The sequence below is a fragment of the Stegodyphus dumicola genome, chromosome 1, assembly GCF_044657685.1.
Source record: "Stegodyphus dumicola isolate Sdum_Otavi_A_Nest chromosome 1, ASM4465768v1".
NCBI classification, from domain to species: Eukaryota; Metazoa; Arthropoda; class Arachnida; order Araneae; family Eresidae; genus Stegodyphus; species Stegodyphus dumicola.
In genome coordinates this window covers 70,455,478-70,476,785 of record NC_140768.1, presented here as the reverse complement: position 1 = coordinate 70,476,785, position 21,308 = coordinate 70,455,478, and the positions used below count along the sequence as shown (strand labels likewise).

At 32.9% G+C, this 21,308-nt stretch overlaps 1 protein-coding gene across 2 annotated transcripts in view; it reads right to left on the bottom strand.

Annotated features, from left to right (window-relative positions):
- Window positions 1–21,308, bottom strand: part of LOC118189843 (1-phosphatidylinositol 4,5-bisphosphate phosphodiesterase classes I and II-like) — a 783,373-nt gene that overhangs the window by 60,338 nt on the left and 701,727 nt on the right. For both annotated transcript variants that reach the window (XM_085816200.1, XM_085816205.1), the window contains exons 20-23: window positions 8,073–8,237; window positions 5,834–5,933; window positions 2,910–3,014; window positions 2,261–2,355 (exon numbers count right to left, since the gene is read on the bottom strand). In XM_085816200.1, the coding sequence (XP_085672326.1) occupies window positions 2,261–2,355; window positions 2,910–3,014; window positions 5,834–5,933; window positions 8,073–8,237 (465 nt within the window). The remainder of the gene's footprint in view (window positions 1–2,260; window positions 2,356–2,909; window positions 3,015–5,833; window positions 5,934–8,072; window positions 8,238–21,308) is intronic.

Genomic DNA, 21,308 nt, shown 5'->3' with positions numbered 1-21,308 from the left:
ATCATCAAGTGTTGCGTGCGTACGGGTTCGTAATAGATTGAATGCACACAGGTCCGGTAATAGTTTAATAAAATTTATTTTATCAAAAGAAAATTCAAAAGAAAGAATTCATAGTTCAGGAGTTTTCCACAGAAATACTCATAAAGGTTTCTACAGTATCACAAAGTACAATCAGTAATTACACTTTAAACTACCAAAAACGTTAAACACAATGCAAAGAAAAATGCATCTAAAGAGAAAGCTAACCCAGAGATATCTCAGTACTCCGATCTCACGCTGAACTACAACTCGCAATAACAACAGCAACAACTACAACTGAGAACAGATAATATTTCCGGCTTTATATAATTTTCATCCGGCCACCGTGATATTTCTAGTACTTTCTATTTCTCGAAATTAGTGGAAGGCAATATGAGTGTCAAATTACGATTGCAGCCAATATAGTGGTCAATTACAATTATTCAGTTAAGATACTTAGTACTATGATACAGGGACCGGACGAAATAATAGCCAAGTTTGGCGATTTTTGTCTGTTTCTTGCCAAATTTGGCAACAAAGCAAGTCATCGAAACCGTTGCCAGTTTGACTATATCTCGCTAAATCACTGGTATACCTATTTACTCAATGTTAAATGAACATTCCCTGTACTCTTACGTTTCCGGCATAGCTTTTCCCTCTAGATTTTTCATGTTACATTATACAAAAGAAATACATTTTTTTTTTTATAATTGCACTAAAATTACCTGGCTAAGTACAACATTCGTAACAATAGTCAATATTTTTCTTAGAAATTAAATCAAACTGATAGTTTAAATTATGTTTATCAACAAAAGTTTTTTTTATAAATTACCTTTGATTTTAACAACTTTTTAGCTTTCATAAATAAAGTTTTTATACTTATTTTCAAAATAATATGTCCGAGAAGTAGTTCTCAAGATGCCAGTGAAATTTTCAGAAACCCCACTTGGTTTTTTACTCTAAACAAAGCTTAGCTGATGTGAATTTCTTCATTATTGAAGCATATTTATGGAACACGAAGTCAATAATTTGTAATTAATTATATAGTATATTATGTGATTAGCTTATGGTTAATGCCACTGCTTAAGAAATCATTATCATCATTTATATAGAAAATGTCGTCATTTAACCATCTAGTTTGTTAAAATAAGTTTACAGACAATAAAAGGCTGATGTGTTCGGATAAAATAACTTTTGCTTGAAGCACTAAAATTTATAAATTCTCTAGTTATTACGAATATTTCTTCAGAAGGTAATAAACTTCTTTTTGGTTAGAGTTCTTACTTGTAATGTAAACTCTAACTCACTAACATAGATCCATCGTTTGCTAAGAAATTTTAACTTTACGGACCAACGTTAAGAATTTATCCTTTGTTTCCTCTTCGTGAAATTATTAATACGTATACAGGTTCATTTTTTTCAAAATTTCAAGGCTATGGAAAATGAAGTACAATCAGAACTAGACTGAATTTTCTGCCTCGTCACTTGTTAATGCTGAATAATAACAACTATTTATTGGTATTGCTAATTGATGTTTTTTCAGTGCCAAAATTTAGTAGTTATTCAAGTGCTAATGTTAGTATTCTTAAGAAAAATGTATTGAAAATTTGTTCAAAATCACTTTATCCATAATTCAAGAATATGTTTCCTTGATATCATATCGTTTTAATATCTCTGTGATTGCTAAGTTCCTCTCTTATATTTCGTTCGAGTGATGATTCGAATAACCTAAAAATATCACAGCTTTGATGGCCGCTACATTTTAGAGAAAATAATTACATCAGAAATAAATAAGACAAATGGAATTTCGATTTCTGATTTTCCCGCTGCGAAGGAGATGCACAGTAAATGTTTTCAGTTATGCTTTTACTACTTATTTATTGACTCCAAGAAAATAACCAAATCTCTGTTCATGGTATTAATAAATGTTACGTAAAACTTGTGAATGACATCGATACTCCAGTAAAGCTGAGTGATACACTACGAAAGTGTAACAGAACAGATTACAGTTAGTTAAGAAGGAGACACCCGTCACTTGAACTTTATCTCAGTATTACGTCAGCTGCAAAAGAAAATGTATAAGAAATTAACTTGAGAAACTGCGATTAAATAAGTACTGTATATTGCAATTGTGTCATTAACATCTTCGGATGCATTTATTCATCTAACCTGTGCGTGAATTATAAGGACATGTATGATGATATAATTTTAAAGTTTAAATGAATAAGGTGGGAAGCCTTACTTCGTCTAAATCATCCGTGAGGGCCATCAGCTGCTGCGCGTGCTTCTCCACCATCGACTGGTATGCAATCGGATTGGCCAGTGCGTCCGCCAAATCTGAAACGCAGTTCCATAGTTATAACAGCGCAATTTATTTGCGTAACTCGCGCGTGTGAATGCATCATGTGCATCAAATACATCCAAGCAACTAAATAGCGCTAGTACTAGCAAGTGAATTAGCTGATTCAAATTACACAGGATAGCATGCGAATATGAAGCCTTCTGAAATTGCAATGGAGATCTCTAACATTTCATTTGGCATATTTATGTTACGTTTACATGTGTTATGCATTACCAGATGACGGTCCAAAGTTAGTACAAGAAGCCTGAATGTGTTAATCGTTAGCATTTGGTGTTGAATTGAACTAGCTTTAGTTTCAAATGCAAGTGCCTCTTACCTTTTTCATAATTATAAAGCATAAATAATGAGCAACTAAAAAATACATCATGCTGTTTGTTAGTAGCAAGCATGTGTTTTAAACATGCAAAAGTAATAAAAAATTTTATAGCAAGATTTGTTTTTATTTTATCATGGTATCATGGTTGTTCTGGGTGATAAAACATCAGAAATGATGAGCAGCTGCAAAAAATCAGATGAGAGCTTTTCTTACCGGATAGTCCATCAGGTACATAATCTTTGACAGTTATATGGACGAACAGCGTTTTTAAAGTCAATGGCTGCCCAGATTCGTTACGGAGACAGATATGACGATAACCTAAGAAAAATCATCATTTAGATATTATCATAGAAGATAATGAATAATGCAATTTAATTTGAAAAAATGCAATAGTTTAATGAAACAAATAATTTGGAGTTAATTGAGGTGTGAAGTATTCTGTTTGTTCAGAGCACGAATGGGCTTTAGAACTGAATAACCTCTATATCTAATCTAAAATTAATTTTTGTGCAAAGCAGGAAAAAAAACTACAGCTTCAATCAGTTGCAAGTTGCTATAAAAGACATAGATATTATAAGTGTATATTACACATTTTCTTAATTTTTAATAAAGAATATAAAATTAGGTTGATGTGCAAAACAAAAGATTAAATTAAAACTTCTACATTACTTGATTTTATGAAAATAAACTTTCAGCACTTTTTATAAAACTTTAAAATAGAGATCTAAGTGCTGTTCATACACCAGAGTTGCAGGACATTTTAAAGGAAACTGGCTCGTATACACGTTACACATGGGGGAAAACCACGAAAACACCCATGCAGCCAGCCCGTTCGCGGGATTCGAACCTCGGACCGAACTACCAGTGTTCAGCGACGTTACCTCTCGGCCGCTGATGGGCCCTTTATCTTGGACAGGGAAAAAAATATGATAGCTTGTGATCAGAAGAATTTAACAAGAAATCATCTGATAGTCTTTCCACGGAATTAATCAGACTATGAATTTAATTTGTAGAACTTAACTTACTCATTTAGGAGTACAAATCGAAGCTCATGAACACTAAAGAAAAGACTAAGAAGGTTAAAATTTGGCTTCCTAAGATACTCATCTTATACGTGCTGAGTATAGAGTGAAGAAATGAGCGGCTATTCAACTATTTCACATATACCGATCACTTTCCGAAAGTTGTAGGTAGACAGAAACGTGTTTATGGTCGCTGGAAAATTAAATATATGTTGTCTTCGAATTTTTGATGACCTTATCTCGTCGCTGGAAGCATAAGGAATTTTAGATGAGGAAATAGCATTTGAATGGCCTTAAACTGCACCAATACTAACATTTCTAATTAGTCTTATATATTTAATTGAGATAATTTTGTGGATTAGAAAGATTCCAGATTTTTGGTTCTTTTTTTTTACAAATGGCGGGCACTTGCCTATAACACTACTAAGGCCAGAAGTGGTGACCATTTTATTATGGAAGCACCTAATAGGCGGCCACCGTTTCCTCCTATGAAGGGGCAGACAATTTTACATCCATGCTTTCTCCGGAATTCGAACCTTTGGTATCGCAGTCAGGCTCCCCTAACCACTATACCGTCTGGGCGGCAAAGATTCCAGATTAACCCGGGGAAAAGGGAGGATGTCATCAACAGATTACACAGCCATCATGGTTTATCCTACAGCAGATAAAGCACAGCAAAGAGGTACTGAAATCAATGGAAAGTATCATTAGCAATTAATCTTGTATTTGCAAGCCGCTTAACTTGGAGAATAAGTTTAATTGGTTACTTATGCGCATGTATCAAGTGCATGGGTCACTAGAGAATACATACAAGTTCATTAACAGTAGTACCTCAGAGCAAGGTTGCATCGGAGTTGTTTAAATTAAAATTACTGTGTAAAAAGATAAATTAAAGTTACTATGTAAAAGAATGTTATGTGAACGAATCAGGTTTAAAATTCTTAAAAAACCAAATCCTTTTAACCTACAACTGTACAGCCGCAATCTCTTCAGTTTTAATTTGATAAAAATAGTTTGTAATTTTTAAAGTTGTACTAAAGGTAGACAGATAATGCTTAAAGACAGTCTTTAAAGATAATGCTTAAAGCTATTCTATGGTGAACAGATCCTTCCCTTTCCTTTTGCTCTCTTCTCTATTCCATCGTTTTGTTCTCTCCCGAAAGCATTTTTTCACTATTTAACTTTTAAATTAATTACAAATTTTATATGATTTCTGACTCAACCACGTCTGATCTGATTTTAAATTGGTCCAAAGATATGTCCAATTCCAGTTACAAGCATGTAGCAATTTATTATTAGGTATACCACTTTCGTTCATTTCGCCACTGGAAAAAGAAAACGTATTTTTTAAAGTCTGTTTCGCGCAGCAGGAGACCCAGAGAACAACTGAAATGACTTTTAAGAAATAATATTTCCTAGAATATATTCTGCGTACATTTTATTTCATTATCAGTCCAAAACAATAAAGGAAAAAGGTGCCATGCTCAAAGGGGCACTTTTGTCAAAGCTACCGCTTATCTCTAATATCCTACAAAGAACTTGATTTTTCTGTATATTTCAGAATTTCCTAATTTTAGCTTCTCTGAATTTCGACAATCACACAGGCGACATTTCTTTCAAAACAACGTCCTTCCCTTCACCCCAAGCTGCTATGGCTCTGAAACTATTTAGTTCATTAACACCACAAAAATTGTTTCGGCCTTACTGGTAGGATCTTTAAAGGAAGGAAACGATCTCTCCTTCCAATATCTTTGTTTATCTATTTTGTCCGGCGATTGTCACAACAAAAATTACTCCCATTTCCTTTCACGGCATCCACATATACAGTTGTTGTTATACCCGAAGTGAGACTGCTGCATGACAAAATCTGCTAGTGCTGCTAGTTCATTTAATTATCACCTTTTTATGAATGAGTCTGACACCGACTTTGCATGGAATTGTTCTTTTTACATGCATGAAGAATTATGCAGTGAAAATAGGATTATATAACTTTTATTCTTAAACAGAAAACTCTCATACAGTTTTTGATTTTATTAGAGCATTTCAAATCAAAATAAAAATTTTTCATTATATATATATAATTTATTCAGAAAAACGTTTTGCCCATTCCTTTACCTGGTCTGAGTCCAACGACTGGAAGAACGCGATGACCCAGTAGCTTCCCATTGTCATCATTGACTGCAATGCGCAGGCAGGCTAGGTCTGGAAGCACAACCTGAAGGAATAAAAATTGCTTCAGATATACATCAGATATTATTAGTTAACATATGTCAGCGAAAACATGGCATAATATACATTTAACAACTTGTCACCTAACTTGCATACATTAATATAATAGCAGTTCAGCACAACATTTCGTGAAAGATAGATTAGAGCAGTCCTAACACCATATAAAAGCAATTTTCCAGTTTATTCCTTAAATAAATTTTTTTATTCCTGCATTTGGGCTTTTAGTTTATAACAACACTAGTATAAAAATAATGAAAAAAGTAAATGCTTTAATAGTTACGCACATACAGTTTTCAAATAATCCTATCAAACTTTTAAAACTGCTGTCTACATCTATTTTATTATTAGCTTTATAATTTTAAAGAAACTAAATATTAAAGTAAAAAGTGTACTGCATAAAAGATTTTTATTAATTTCATACTTTCAAATAAAATAAATGTTATATTTAGAAACCTATTTCATAATAGAGTATCACAAGGGGTATCTTATGTCCAAGCAATGTTTTAACTTTAGAAGCACTACACTTTGAAACTATGATGTCTTTTTTAGAAATATACATTTATGCAATTTTTATGAAACGCTAGAACTGATAGCAGCTTTATTGGAAGAAAACTTCTAAGCCATTGGAGTTGTTATATCTCAAGAATTCATTCAAATGCAACAAAGTATATCATTCTTGTTACACTATAAAATACTTCGTCAGACTTAGCTTTCATTAGAATAAGTGTAATAAGTGAAGCTGGAATAATTTTCCTTTTGATAAATCATGGAAATTTATTCAAAATAAAAATTTCTTTTAGGATGTATTATACAAATAATCACTTAGTATATCATTTTTCATCGAAACTTTTGTTCTACAAATAAAGCATGCCCAACAAGAAAATAGGATTCTATAAGAATTTCAATCTTTTGTGTGTGTTACAACAAAAGACTTTGCACTTTACAGCCAAATATATGTTAAGACACTTCTTTATTTCCTTGGCTTTGAAATGACTATTAGGAAAATAATTTATGTTATGTAGAACTTTTAAAATTATAAAGTCACTTTTTTTATGCCAAACAAAAAAGAACAGAACTACCATTTTTTTTAACACCATGAGACTCTAGGCAAGGTGGCTTTCAGGGTCTCCCATCATTTAACTATACATATATGCAGATTTACTTTAAACTGTAGATGAAATCGAGATTGCACGAAAACTTTAGTTTGAAACAGAAATATGAATGCAGAAGTAACATATACTAGCATATTACTACACATGACTACGTTTACAAAGTTTCAAGCCTGAGTTCGTACAAAATGGAAGGTTGAAAACAATTAGGTGATAAATTTCAGTCTGAAAACATTCTAAGTCTGTACAACGTTTAGTATGTTAGTACAGCAGACTTAATTCTTTCGTGGAACTCATCTATTGGGTTACTGTTTAAGTCTGGTAACGCTATTCTGAATCTCTTTAACACGATGAAAATAATTTGCGTACGACTTCACTTAAGAAGACAGAAAGTAATCTGCAGGTACAAATAACGTGAGTGGAGAGGTGAAGCTGTAAAATGTGACATTTTTCTTTGCTAGAAACTGCTTGACGAGAATGAAATTTTAGGCTCTTAGGAAAATATTCTAGGTGAATTATCTTTTTACAATCAGACCAGTTTCTATTAAATTTCATTAAGATAATGAGCTCTGATAAATATTAATTTTAGACTGAAATTAATTATGATTCAATTCCTTCTTAATCAACCGTATATAAAGCAATATACATTTTAGGAAGATTAAACAATAAAATTATTGAAAATGTAAAAAAGAATGTTCTTATTAATTTAATATATTCCGTCTAATTTTCCAAACTCATATGAATGGCTGAAAATCGTTATTACAATTTTATTAAAATACAGTTAACGTGTATTATACGTACGCCCTCCCGCACAGCCTTCCAAATTTCCTTTGAAACTTAGTTTAGAAAATTAAGAAACAAGTTAACAGTCGAAAATACTATACTTGCATATAACTTAAAATGAGGCAATTGATTTGAAATTACATTAAGATTTGAGTCATAGTAATTAGAAAAGTTTAATTAAGAAAAACAAAGCGAAGCATATATAGATACTTGGTTCCTATTGAAACACTTGCCTTCTTAAAAACGAAAGGTTCCTCATCGTAAACTGGATCAATGCCATTATTTGGGACCGTCTTTGTCCTGAATCTCCGTCGAACTGTGTCAGCTGGAAGACCATACATATCGACTTCTACGTAGGTGCTGACACGTTTATCTGATAAGAATTGACCGGATATGATCTGCAGTGAATAAATAAAGACATATCAGTGAAGCATTTTGTTTCAGTAAAGTACACATTTGAAGAACAGATCTTTGTTTTCCTTTTTTTAAGACCAAAGAGCTATTAGTCTCAAAAACAAGATTTTGAATTGTTTCATTTTTAATGTGTTGTTTCACTTTTCTTTCGAGTCTGTTGCCTTCCGGAAAAACGTAAGGTATTATTCTTTGATATTTAATTTGTCTGTAATTATTTAGCAAACTATACTGTTTAAAAGTATTCAATGCAGTTTTTAAAAATATCACTTATTTACTTTTTAATCCCAATGATTTAAATTAATATATATTTAATTCATGATAAATCTCATTCAAAACATTCAATATTTTTATAGACGTGCATTACATGTTTTTTCAATTTTTAAATATACAGAAGATATGTAACTTTCACATTTTAGTCTAAATGCATGTTCATTTAATATCCTGTAAAATATTCTGCTATATTACCTGGGCCATCTCTGCTGATAACGACTACTTGATAAACCACGTTAAACTTTAAAAGATACTTTTTGGATAATCGTTAAAATCTGAATCCTTTAAGAGTTTTCTTTCATTTTACAAAGATATTTATTGATTTATTTATCATTTTTATATGGCAATTTATGTTTTAAGGTGGCATCTTATGTGCTAATTTTTTCATAAGCACTTAAATGTTAATGAATACGTTTTCTCTAATTTTCTAAAAAGAACTTCAGAAATTAGTTGACATTGTAAATTCACACAATTTTAAGTTGATCTTTTTAATAAAAATTAAAGGAATTTTCTTCTCAGAATTATATTATAAAAATGTGAGAGAATTTAAAATTTCAGAATTACATTATGTCAGGTATAAAAAGAATCATATTATATAAAGGAACTTCTCAGAATTATGTTACGAAATATCCGTATTTAATTTTATACTTGATAGCTTTACTTGCCGTTTTATCCGATTAAAATAATAAACCTTATATTCATAAAGCTTCTGTTCTTCAGAAAAGAAATTCAGATTTCTGATACTACTTCGACATAATTAATTAAGACATATGCTTAGTTAAGCATAAAGACAAATTAGACATAAATTCCTTCATTTTGTACGTTGTTTGCACAGCACTTTGTTGATAACGAAGGAATAGATTTTATTAATTATACAGTTTTCTGCATGAAAATATTAATCTGAGTAATATGTTGCGAAATGTATGTAATTTTAAACAGAATAATTCATAAAAAGTACAATAATAAAGAAGTAAATGTCTCAGAGAAAATGAAATTTCCAAAGTAGCTGAACTTGTCATTCCTTTTGACTTCATGTTATTTGGAAAGTTATAACACTACGATGAAGGACAGAGAAGAAATTTTATTGCCTCAAATTGTTACATAGAAAGTCGCAAATTGATAGAATTATTTTTCGCACGTAAACATCTTATTAAATAATTTTTATATAAGATGCTTTATAAAAATAACAATTTTTATATAAGTGCAGGAAACGGCCATGCAGGTGTTAGGCAACTGAATGATGAATATAATAGGTCATCTAGATCAGTGTTCCCAACGTTTGATAATTTTACCGCAGCCCGCTGGGGGATAGGGTGGACGTTGATTGTTTATATTTTAGATTATTTGATTTATTAATTTTAATTTAATTGTATTTAAACATGCCTTCAAAATAAAATACAGTTACACCAAAAAATAAAGTGATTTAACATTTTAAATTACTAGAACGTTAAATCAACGAGAACCCCGAACTTCTTTCTTTGCAATGAGACTGTTCAATTTGGGGGTAATCGGAGAAAATGACATCCGAAGTGTGTTGCTTATGTCCAGCTTATTCCGTTGCTTTGTTTTGCTTGCTGTTATTGCAGAAAACCCCGCTTCACACACATAGGTTGTCGGAAATGGCAATAGGGATTTAAGTGCTGTGTTGGCAATCTCAGGGTATTCTGCCATGACTTTAATCCAGAACACCGGCAGACTTGTTGTCTTGAACGTAGTTTTAAGGCCGCCATCATTTGCAACCTCTAGCAGTTGATCTTCTCTTGCATAGATATGCTAGATTCGCCTGATTTGTTGACAAATGGGTCTCAGATCCATTCCTTACCAGTTCGTGGGTCTTTTGTGGTTTGGAAGTAGCGCTCGAACTCTTTTAAATGCAAAGACAATTGATTGTGCACCAACTGGGAGAATGAATGTTCAGGCTCAATCTCGCCTAAAATCCCCGCTAATGTCTGAAACATGTCGAAAATGCCTCTGTTCTTCCTCCGTCCCCATAACTCCAGTTTGGCTTTAAATACAGCTACTTTGTTTGCCAACTTGAAAATAGTTGTCATTTTCCGCTGAAGGCACAGATTGAGTTCATTCAGCAGGTTAAATATGTCACACAGGTAAGCCAGTTTGGTGGCCCATACCTTGTCAATGAAATGTGCTGCCAGCGATGACTTCTTTTCTAAGAGAAATCTTTGCAATGACTCTCGCAATTCAACTACTCTTAGTAACGATTTTCTTCTGGATAACCATCTTATTTCTGTGTATAACAGAAGGCATCTGTACTCTTCGTCCATCTGCTCACAAAACTGCTCAAACAGGCGCGAGTAAGGGCGTGTGCTTTGATGTAGTTAATAACTTTAACGGCATCAATCAATACGCTGCTAAATTCCGGTGAAAGTTTTAGGCTTGCTAGCACTTCCCTGTGAATGAGACTATAAGTAGATTCACTCTCAGGTACAACTTCCTTGATCCGAAGAGCTAAAGCAGACAGTTGTCCAGTTATGGCAGCAGCTCCGTCTGTGCATATGCCTAAACAAAAGGACCATTTTAATTGTACTGATATATAACCATCCAGTGACTTGAACATTTCTGCTCCTGTAGTGTTGGTTGGCAAAGACAGTGCACATAACAAATCCTCATGCGCATCCTCCTGATATAGATATCGCACATAAACAAGTAGATTTATTTTAAAAACCTTCGAGGAGAAAACTAATTATATTTAATTTTTGAAAGAAAACTTGATTCATATTTTAAATTTTGTTTCCACTTACACTCTTGATTTAATTGTTGTTTGATGAGTTTTGGTAATAGGTCCTCAGTGTTTGAGAGCCCCAAATTACCCTCAATGTTTACTAATTTTAGTCTTAATTCTTCTGTTTACATTTACTCTGGTTTTCACCTAAATAATTTGTGAATATTGAAACCTAATTTTTATTTTTTCCGTTTCTTTCCTTTAAAGTACCTACTCTTCGGCTTCTAAGTCCGAAGAGTTGTTACTTGTACTATATATGAATAACTTGCAAGCATGTTAAAGATCTTATATGTTTGCTAAAAAATTAGTCTTTGAAAAAACAGTTACTAGGAATTGTGTTTGAACTCCCAAATTACTGGCATTAGAACCTTCCCATCTAAACTTATTTATTTATCTACAAGGTTTGATAAAAAAAATACAAGGTTAATAAAAAATATTTACTAACAATAGATAGAAAATTTCAAAAGGGAATTGGGAGACATACTTGCCTATCATTTTTCCACATAATAATCAAAATACATTTGGATATTTATCTGAACGCAGGATGAACTTGTTTAACCCGGCTTTGTAAAAATCACGTCCCTGCCCATTGAGCTATAGATCTTGGTTACTGTTTTCGCATCACTGCCTGAAGTGAACGTAATCCCAGATAAATATTCCTTAGGAAAAAGAAATTAGTTACTGAATGCAAAATTTAGGCTATACTGAGGGTGATTCCAGCCTTCTCACTACTTTTGCAGCAGTTCTTGAGTTTGGGTGAGCAGTATAAAGCCGGGCATTGCCATGCAGAAGGATGACACCATTATTCAACATTAGGGGGTTTGCGTCGGATGGCTTCACGTAACTTCGTCTAATAGGTACAGTAACAATCGGCAGTAACGGCACGGCCACGCTCCGGATACCTGACCAGGGCAATGAATCACGGCTCGCACCTCCAACCCAGACCACTTTTCTAAACGTCTTGCCATTTCAGTCGCTCTGACGCGTCTGCGATAATTACTGTACCTACCCGCACAACCGCTGCTAGACAAGTAGTGTCATATGCCTACATCGTGGGAATAAAGTATTACCCCCCACAATAATTACTTTTCAAATGCCTGATGCTTTTAACCTTTTTTAGATCCACCTACGTATTTTCATGATGCTTGTTTTGGAGTTTCGGGGCCTTCCGTCTTGGGTGACCTAGGGGCAAAGAACTCTAGAAACCTCTAAAGGAAGTTCGTTGCTTGCGAGAGTAGAGATATGGATGTGTTTACCATCTGGACTGCCGAAGAGAGTGCGTGAATAACTTGCTGAGCATTCACTGCAATTTGACCTTTCCGAGGTCTCCGTGTACTACAAGGAAAAGGAAGTTATTTCCGCCTGGCTGGAACAACTCTTTTGGACTCCCTTATTGAGATTTCACTGTTTTCCATTCGAGAGGACGGCGACGCCTTGGAGTTTGCTACAAATTGACAAGTGGTTTTTGTATCCAGAGCATTTCGAAGCAGAGCAGCCGAAGGAAGAAGTTTCTGAGGGTTCGAGACTATGAATTGATGAAAAAAGAAGAATGGATCGAAAGACCTTGGGATAGCCTTTCTAAAGAAAACGAACTTTCGGTTTCTTATTAGTTAATTCCTACAAATGTACCGTTCAGCAATGTCTTTTCGTCTACCTTCAGATATGTGTTTTTCCAATCTCTTAAGCCCAAACAGGTCACGTTTTGGAGAGGATTATTGCTTCCAAGTAAAATTTTGTAATGTGTGGTATTGTGCATCTTTCCAAATCGGTAATAACCGGTTCAAGTTTAATTTTGAACTTTAATAAAAACATTTGTAAGAATATGTTATAAAATTTTAGAATAAGTATTTTTTTCAAAACTGGCTAATGTCTTAGCTTTGGAATTTGTAGAGCTCTGAAACTGTTCATTTTAGGACTATGGTTTTGATCAATGGGTAGCTGCAATTTGTATAACCAGTGATAGCCGGTGTGTTTCTGTTTTAATAAATTTATTTTGAGATAACTTCATATTGTCCTTTTCATAGGCCTGAAATTCTGTAAATAGTACCTTTAAGTATTATGTGAAAATTGAGTGGAGCCATTAAAAGTATTAATGTAAACCGATTAATTGGGTGGCCATCTCCTAATGTAACTGTACCCAGGTATGTCAATATTGTTTCGTTTCATTTGTACCAATCTTGCCACGTATCATATGTGAACACCTGCCTGGGGGGTGTACTTACTTGTATTGATCGTAACAACAAAAGACTTACAAATCCATATTAAACAGAATGAAATATAAATATTGAATCATGACAGCAAGTTAGAACTGAAAAAGTGAGTCATTATATTGATTGCTGTGTCATGATAAAATGAGTTATGAATATTGTATGAGTCATGTAAAATACATCCCTGATTTAAATCATGGATTTTTTTTATATGAACTCTATAATCATGAACACTTTAGTGACTCAAGAACTCTGCTTAATGAATACTGAAAACTATTTGTGATAATGAACTCTAAAATACAATATTCTTCTCTTCTACATTTTATGCTTCTATTTTATTTATTTTATTATATGATACATCATGTATTATCCAACGTTTTAACATTTTTTCCCAAAATTCTAAACTTTATTATATGATACATGATGTATTATTCTATACTTTATGTATTCTATATTTTATTTTCTATATTTTAAGTATTATTTTAAATTTGTCATATGATATATTTTATGTTTTAAATTTTATTCCAAATTTGGAAAATTCAAAATTTTATTATATGACACATTATGCACTACTCTATATTTTATTTTCTGTTTTTTATATTAAGTATTATTCTAATTTTGTCATATGATATATTCTATGCTAGCTTAATGTAAAACTTGTTTTATTAGATATCCCTCTGGGAAACGGAGTACAAAATGTACGAGATCTGGTCTCATCCGGTGGGCTAATAATAGATTCGCCATTACGCAGTAACCTTTCTCATGACCCTTTTCTAGGTTTCTTCTTTTTTCTTCTAATAACGTTTATCCCTTTTTAGTTCTCCTCTTTAATAATAAACTTCTAAACATCCCTCTAAAGAAATATCATCAGCTTTATTGTTCCTCTATCCTTCGCTACTCAAATAACCTCATCAATCGAACCCAGATTTACCAAATCGCTACCACGCAGACACTTGACCTCATGGGAGTTTAAATTTGCTCTTGTCGGTTAGTGATTGGGAGACATATATGTTCTATATTTACTGAAGTTCCTGGTGCTCCCAAAACTTTTACCTGTACTTGCCTGGGGGTTGTACTGTAGTTATAAGTAGTAATTTTAAATAATAAAATGTGATTGTTGTAAATATAAACCAATTTTTTATTTTAAGAGTTTATCGCACCTATATTTTCACTGGGTTACTAACTGGCTTATCCAAAAGTCCTAAAAAAACGCACACACGCATATTATTTTGATTTCATTTGAGCACAAGATCTATACTAAATTTTTTCTAATTTATTTCATTAATATTTAAATTTTTTCTGTATTTTGTAAAATTATATACAATAGATGCAAAACACTTATAATTCTTTTGGTAGAAATAGTCACTATTAAGACAAACGTAATAAGAAATGAAAGAAACTTAAGACATTTTAATAGAAATGTTTTAATTCCTTTAATAGTCAAATTAAAAAAAAACACACTTCGGTATTAAAAGAGAAAGACAGAACTTTAAGTTATTGTACTTTCATTGTGTGTGGGACATCCAAATAATTAGAAGCACAGCTTAAACTTTTTTAGCATTTAATACCTCAATTGAAAAGAGAAAAATACTTTTTTATGAAGGAAAAACTTTTAACTTCAAATTTTTGAAGCAAATTTATAGTCCCTTGCCCCTCAGTTTACTTTTTTATCCACAGGTAACATCTTATTCATTTCAGTATGTATGTAAGTATATTAAGTTACAGTAAATTATGCTGCTAAATTATAGTTTTATATTATATCTAAATATTTTGAATGTCTACAATATAAATACGATTTCTACTGAAAAACATATTTTACTACATGCCATTCTTCAGTTTCAGGTTAAGAAACATATATAAAACTGTAAAAAATCGTGCATAAGATTGAAATAAAAGGTCAACAGAGTTTATGTTGATTAGCGGGATACGACATTTTAAACATATGAAGCAACCAGTGTGGTAATCATCTTAAATAATAATGTTTTCCTTGGAATCCGCTAAACCTAGCGCCACTAGAAATACCAATTAATTCGAGTAAAATAACGAGTGAGATACAAAGTTTGATTGGATCCTACGCTGCCCAGTAAAGACATTTTACTAACAATAACAAATTATAAAGATAATTGCATCTTTGTCTAAGTCAACTACTTTTCTCCAAGACAGAAACCTTCGCATGGGTTTACTAACGTAAAGGTGAATATTGCTTTCTTCAAATTCAGAACTGATCTTCATGAAATTCTGGGAACTAAGTAAGAGTTTAATTTATATACTCTGACTATTAACCCAAACGAAAATTCTACTTTCCTTTGGCATAAAATTGCCTGAAAGTTTGCGTTTTTCTAGCCCTAAACTAATCTTCATAAACCTCATATTTATGGCGGGTTACTCTTAAGAAGTTTTCTAACTTCAAGAAAATGAACGAAGTGCATAAAAGTGCGGCACTAAAATAAATTATTATGATGGGGCACTATTATTAAGGCGGTCCATGCAACCGAACATCGAGTATTCTAAAGATTATTTACCCATACTCGTTAAATTATTTTTGGATAAGTGTCGGTGAAGATCCTGGTTTAAGTCTGGAAATAAGATGAAAATGGTTTAAATGAAACCTTTTGAAATCTTCTGTCGATTCTTGCTCTATAATTCTTTTCTCAGATCTCTAAGATTTCTTGTGTGATCATTATTCCATTATTTACTTATCGTAAACTCACACTACCTCTATTATCTCCAGCCTTAATTCTTTATTTTCAGAGCCTAGACTGACAGGTATGCTTTGTAAGAAAATTATTGCTAATTATGACCTACAAATGCAAATTAATTCTGCTCTGAATAAAAGACAAGCTAAGAATCTTCAGGTTTTAAGAAGTACCTACAGTACCATTTTAGCTGCTACTAGCAGTGATAGTATGAAATTATTTTCGTATTACGAATTACTATATTTTCTTCTGTTCATTTTACTGAAAATTACAGCTTAATACCAAAAATAAAATAGTCAACATTTAAAAAAAGAGGGATAATAAGTTAAAAGAAATAATAATACGCTCCTAATAAATAGTTATTTTAAATATATAATTCGAAACATTTATGTGTTTAAGTATTAAACATTTTTAACATGAATTTATTAACTTTAATATAGAAATCAATTATCTGAAAAAAAATCAATAATTTTAACACGTGATGATTGTAATTATTTCCTATAATCAAAATAGTATTGCATACAGAATTTAAAGTATATTTAGGATGCAAATGAGTTTAAAAGAATTTATCTTGGCATATAAAGTATAGTATTTAATACGAATAAAATAATTAAGTAGTTCATTGCAAAAGTTTGTTACATTTCGTTTAATAGCCACAACGTTTTTCGAAAGAAAAATACGAAGTGTGACACACACAAAAAAAACGAGACTAGGTGTGTAGCTTCAAAACAGAGTGGAGTTGGCAACAACTGTTTTGGTGACGTCATGCCACATACCTCCTCTATCCATGCGCCAGTTTGGACTTAACCGACCACGCCTATGGGAAGTAATACGTCATTGAATGAACACGTGCAATTGCATTCTGCCGGAAAAATGTCTAATGTAAAAACCGAACAGCGAATCAACATCAAGTTTCTTGAGAAACTTAAAAAATCAGGTACGAAAACGTTTCAAATGTTAATCTAGGCTTATGGAGATGAAACTTTGCCTCATGCACGTGCGTTTGAATGGCATAAGTGGTGTTCAGCGGGAAGTGACAGCGTGGAAGATAATGAACGTGCGGAGAGCCCCCCTTGGGCCTTCATCATGATTCAATGGGTTCCCAGTGGTCAGACTGTTAATCGATACCACTACATTGAAGTACTAAAATGACTTCGTAAACAAATTAGAAAAATAAAAGGCACACAGTTGTAGAGTAACGGATTGCTGTTGCACCCGTTCACACGGCTCTATCTGCCAAGCAGTTTCTGACCAGCAAAAAAAAAAAAAAAAAAAAATACTGTGATGGGGCATTCTCCTTATTCACCTAATATGGCTCCATGCGACTTTTTTATTTCCTATAGTTAAATCTTACTTAAAGGGAACCCTTTTTACCTCAGCTGAAGAGGTTCAGGCAAAAGCGGAGAATCTCCTGAAAGGCCTTCCGAAAACCTCGTTCCAGAACTGTTACCAGCAATGACAGCCTCGAATGCAGAAGTATGTGAATGCTGAAGGGAACTGCTTTGAAGGTGATAATGTCACGGAGAACTGATTCTGTAAGTACAATGATTTATTGGACCAGTCTTGTTTATTTTGTGTCACACCTTGTAAAAGATAATTCTCTTTAACTTTCAAAGTTGGCGGCATAATAAAGTAGCGATAATTCCTGCTTTAAAACAAAATTAATGAAATTTAAAGAAACAAAAAACAAAAGAAGAAAAATGGTAATGACGAATATACAAACTATGTACCCAAATTTATTTATTCTTCAACTTATTCTTCAATTCTTCTACATTTCCCTCTAAAATGACAAAGATACAAACATTCTTTCGCAACCGTAACTAAAATCAGAGTACATTTAGGACTTATGCATTAAAATAACTTCTTAAAAACCCGTTTACTTACATTTGAAGCCATTCTAATATTTAATTTCATTAGTTTTTGCTTTATATGTGACGGGTTGATTCAATTTTTAATTCCTGTTTACCAAAGAATTAATGGACGTTCTTTTGGAACAAAAGATGTATTTACCTCACTGATAAAAACGTAACAGCCTTTTTCTTTGATATGCAAATCAAAGTTTACTTTCTTTCTCTGTTGTCAGTTAGATTTAAAACTCTTTTGAGTATAAATATTGATTTTCTTTTTTTGGTTATTTCTCTTTACTCAGGAATTTCATAATTATATATTTTACTTTCTGAATAAATTTCTTACTTTGAATTTACCAGGACCAATTGTACTCAAGCTTCTAATGAAAGGGTCGTAAAACATTTTGCTGTGAAGCGAATCTCCTTTGAGGGATTTATAACCATACAAATTACATACACTTTTTATATGATATTATTAATAATAATAGGTTAAACTTAATATTTTGGGGTAATAATACATAGATTGTGAATTTAATTTCATTTTTAACAATTGTGATGTTAATTAATTGTAAGAAAAAGCTTTAAGATCTATAGTCTCTATGCACAATATTTTATTTCGGCCAAACACACGCATATATATATTTCTACTTTATTTGGGGCCACAGCATAGTATAAACTCCCTCGTAGTTTAGTAAAATAAAAGTAAAAATTATATTAATGCATTGAAATGCTTATTTAAAAACTAATTTTTGACTCTAGGGCAAACCTTTTACTATTTCTGACAAATCATGTTTACTGTTGTGACATGCTAATTATAATGCATGATCATACAGAAATCAGCAAACGGATACCTACACTTGCAAGAAAAATTAAAGAACTATAAGTAAGGTGCTTTTGTGTTAATTCTGCGAAAAAAGGTAGTTGGTTGATAGTTTAAATCAACATTATGACGTAATTCAATAGAATTCAGTTTCCTTGCAGAGAAATACGCATATTCTTGAATCCGTATCTTTGGCACGTGTGGGAAGGAGTGCAAGGGAATACTTCAGATTCTAATTTCAAGTAGTGAGCGTGTAGGTTGTATAAAAGTTTCGCGTGTGGAAGCTGGACTATATCGTTGAGAAGACATTTGCCTTATTGTAAGAAATAGCGAGCAATTGCGTGAGTGGCACTAGAATAGACAGTGACACACGTTTATAAATACCTAAAAACAGCCAGAAGTATCATGCCCAAAATAAGACGCTGGTGATATATGCGGAGAATTAGGTCAAGGTCAACTTACCACAACAAATTCTCAGAACCATTATTTGATAAAGAATGCTAAAAGAAATAGACAACTTAACGATAGCCCGGGTAACAAGGGAGTTCGTAGCAGCTTCAGGAGTGCAACAAACAACAGATGTACTACGAGTGACAGGCTGCATAAAAAGGGGTGTCTTCAACGAAAGGTATGATTTGTGTTTCAATAACTCGGGCTCATGAATGCGCTCCGTTGCAATGGCGCTGAATTCATCGTGATTTTAGTACCACGGATTGAAACGTCTTTTTCATGAGTCTCTATTCCAAACAGATCTTAAAGTAATTCCTAAGGTGTTACAGGCACAGGTAGAAGCTAGACCAGCACTTCTGTAGTATCACAGATGACTGAGATATTTTTGAATCTAGATAACTGTAAGATTCCGCCCGAATTTTGGCATTAAGAAGTTCTCTCATCCATCTTTCCCTATCAAGAAATTCTCGAGAGGATTTCACTTACAAACTTACAAACATCTATGCCACACTTACAAACATCTATGCCGTCTCTGAAATTCGAACCATGGCCCGTCGGTACGGCAGTGAGTGTGACTGACTTCTACACCTGCTGGGCGGCCCAGACGTGTTACAGTATGGAATGAGTAAAAGGCACTCAGTATGCCTGAAAAATACTCCTGAAAGTCATAAGTCTAAAGGTAGTGGAATTTTACTTATGGGGTGGCATCTTTCTAAATAGCCGCACTGACCTACACATTTTACTAATGCAACTATGAATGCTGAGATATACAGAGATGAGATTCTTGACACTTATGTAAAGTTGTTTAGGGTGGAAACGACAATAATTCTTTCTATGGCCGATAAATGCTCAACTCTACCGCACTGTATTAGTGACCAATTATTATGAAGGTGAAGGAACTCAGCGTATAGAGTAGTCCGCATAATTGCCATACTTAAATTCAATAAAAGATGTGTGGGATGCATTAAAATAGCGACGTGCATCTCCGCAGGCCTCACATATCACTGCTCTTAAGAGGTTTCGAAATTCTACTCATCGTGAATACGCTTTGTTACCGCAGAAACTCCTGCCTAATCTGATACACGGCATAGAAAATCGCTGTGAAACTTGCATTTCGATCAGGGTAACTAGATACCTTATTAATCTTTCCTATGTATCTTTAAAAAGGAATAATACCAACGTTCACTACCGCACCTTATATCACATTTAATATGCTTTTATTCAAACTGGTGTCTTGCAGAAGCAGGTGATTCTGCATTTTGAAATTATGTCAGGCATGATAAAATAAAGCTCTTGCAACTCTTGCATGTTCCATGTTATTGGTTGCTAAACCATTGAAATTGTTTTCCGCCAGTGTACGGTAAACAGTTCGAGTATTTTTAATTAGAATCTAATGATTTGCAAAGATATGTTGATAAGAATAGCACGAACAACCTTTGTGCATATTTTTGTACAGTTGTAATTTTACATCCCAACTAATTTTGCCTACCTCTTTTTCTTTTTTTCTTAAAAAATAACTTCGATTCGTATCGTTTTTGAGATCGATGAATCAATCAAGCAGCTTGTGTAATCGTATCACAATGAAATATGTTTTGTGATAATTGCAGTTTCTACATTCAGAAATGTTTTATAAGAAATAGACAATTCTGAATATTTCTTTAATCCTGAAATTTAACCCTTGGATTAGGCAGCAAAAAAATTTTAAATTACTACATAGTTTTGCAAATATATTTGAAGAACGTTCTTGTTTTCCTGTGGTTGGAAGTTTGTGCAGCATTTGCTTTGATATTTCATCGTATAAATATTTAGTTAGGATTCAAAGCAAATACTTCGTTTAGGGATTTCACTCTGATTTTTCCCCTGTAAACCATGATTGTTGAAATGGTTTTCTGGTTATGCTGTGCAGAAAAGCTAAAAAACGCCTCTACCGTTGCCTTTTAAATTATTTGTGCCAGTGTGTAAATTATTTGTGCCAGTTCTGTATGCGTGTGCCAGTGCTCCTGTGTACCAGTGTTCTGGTTTTGT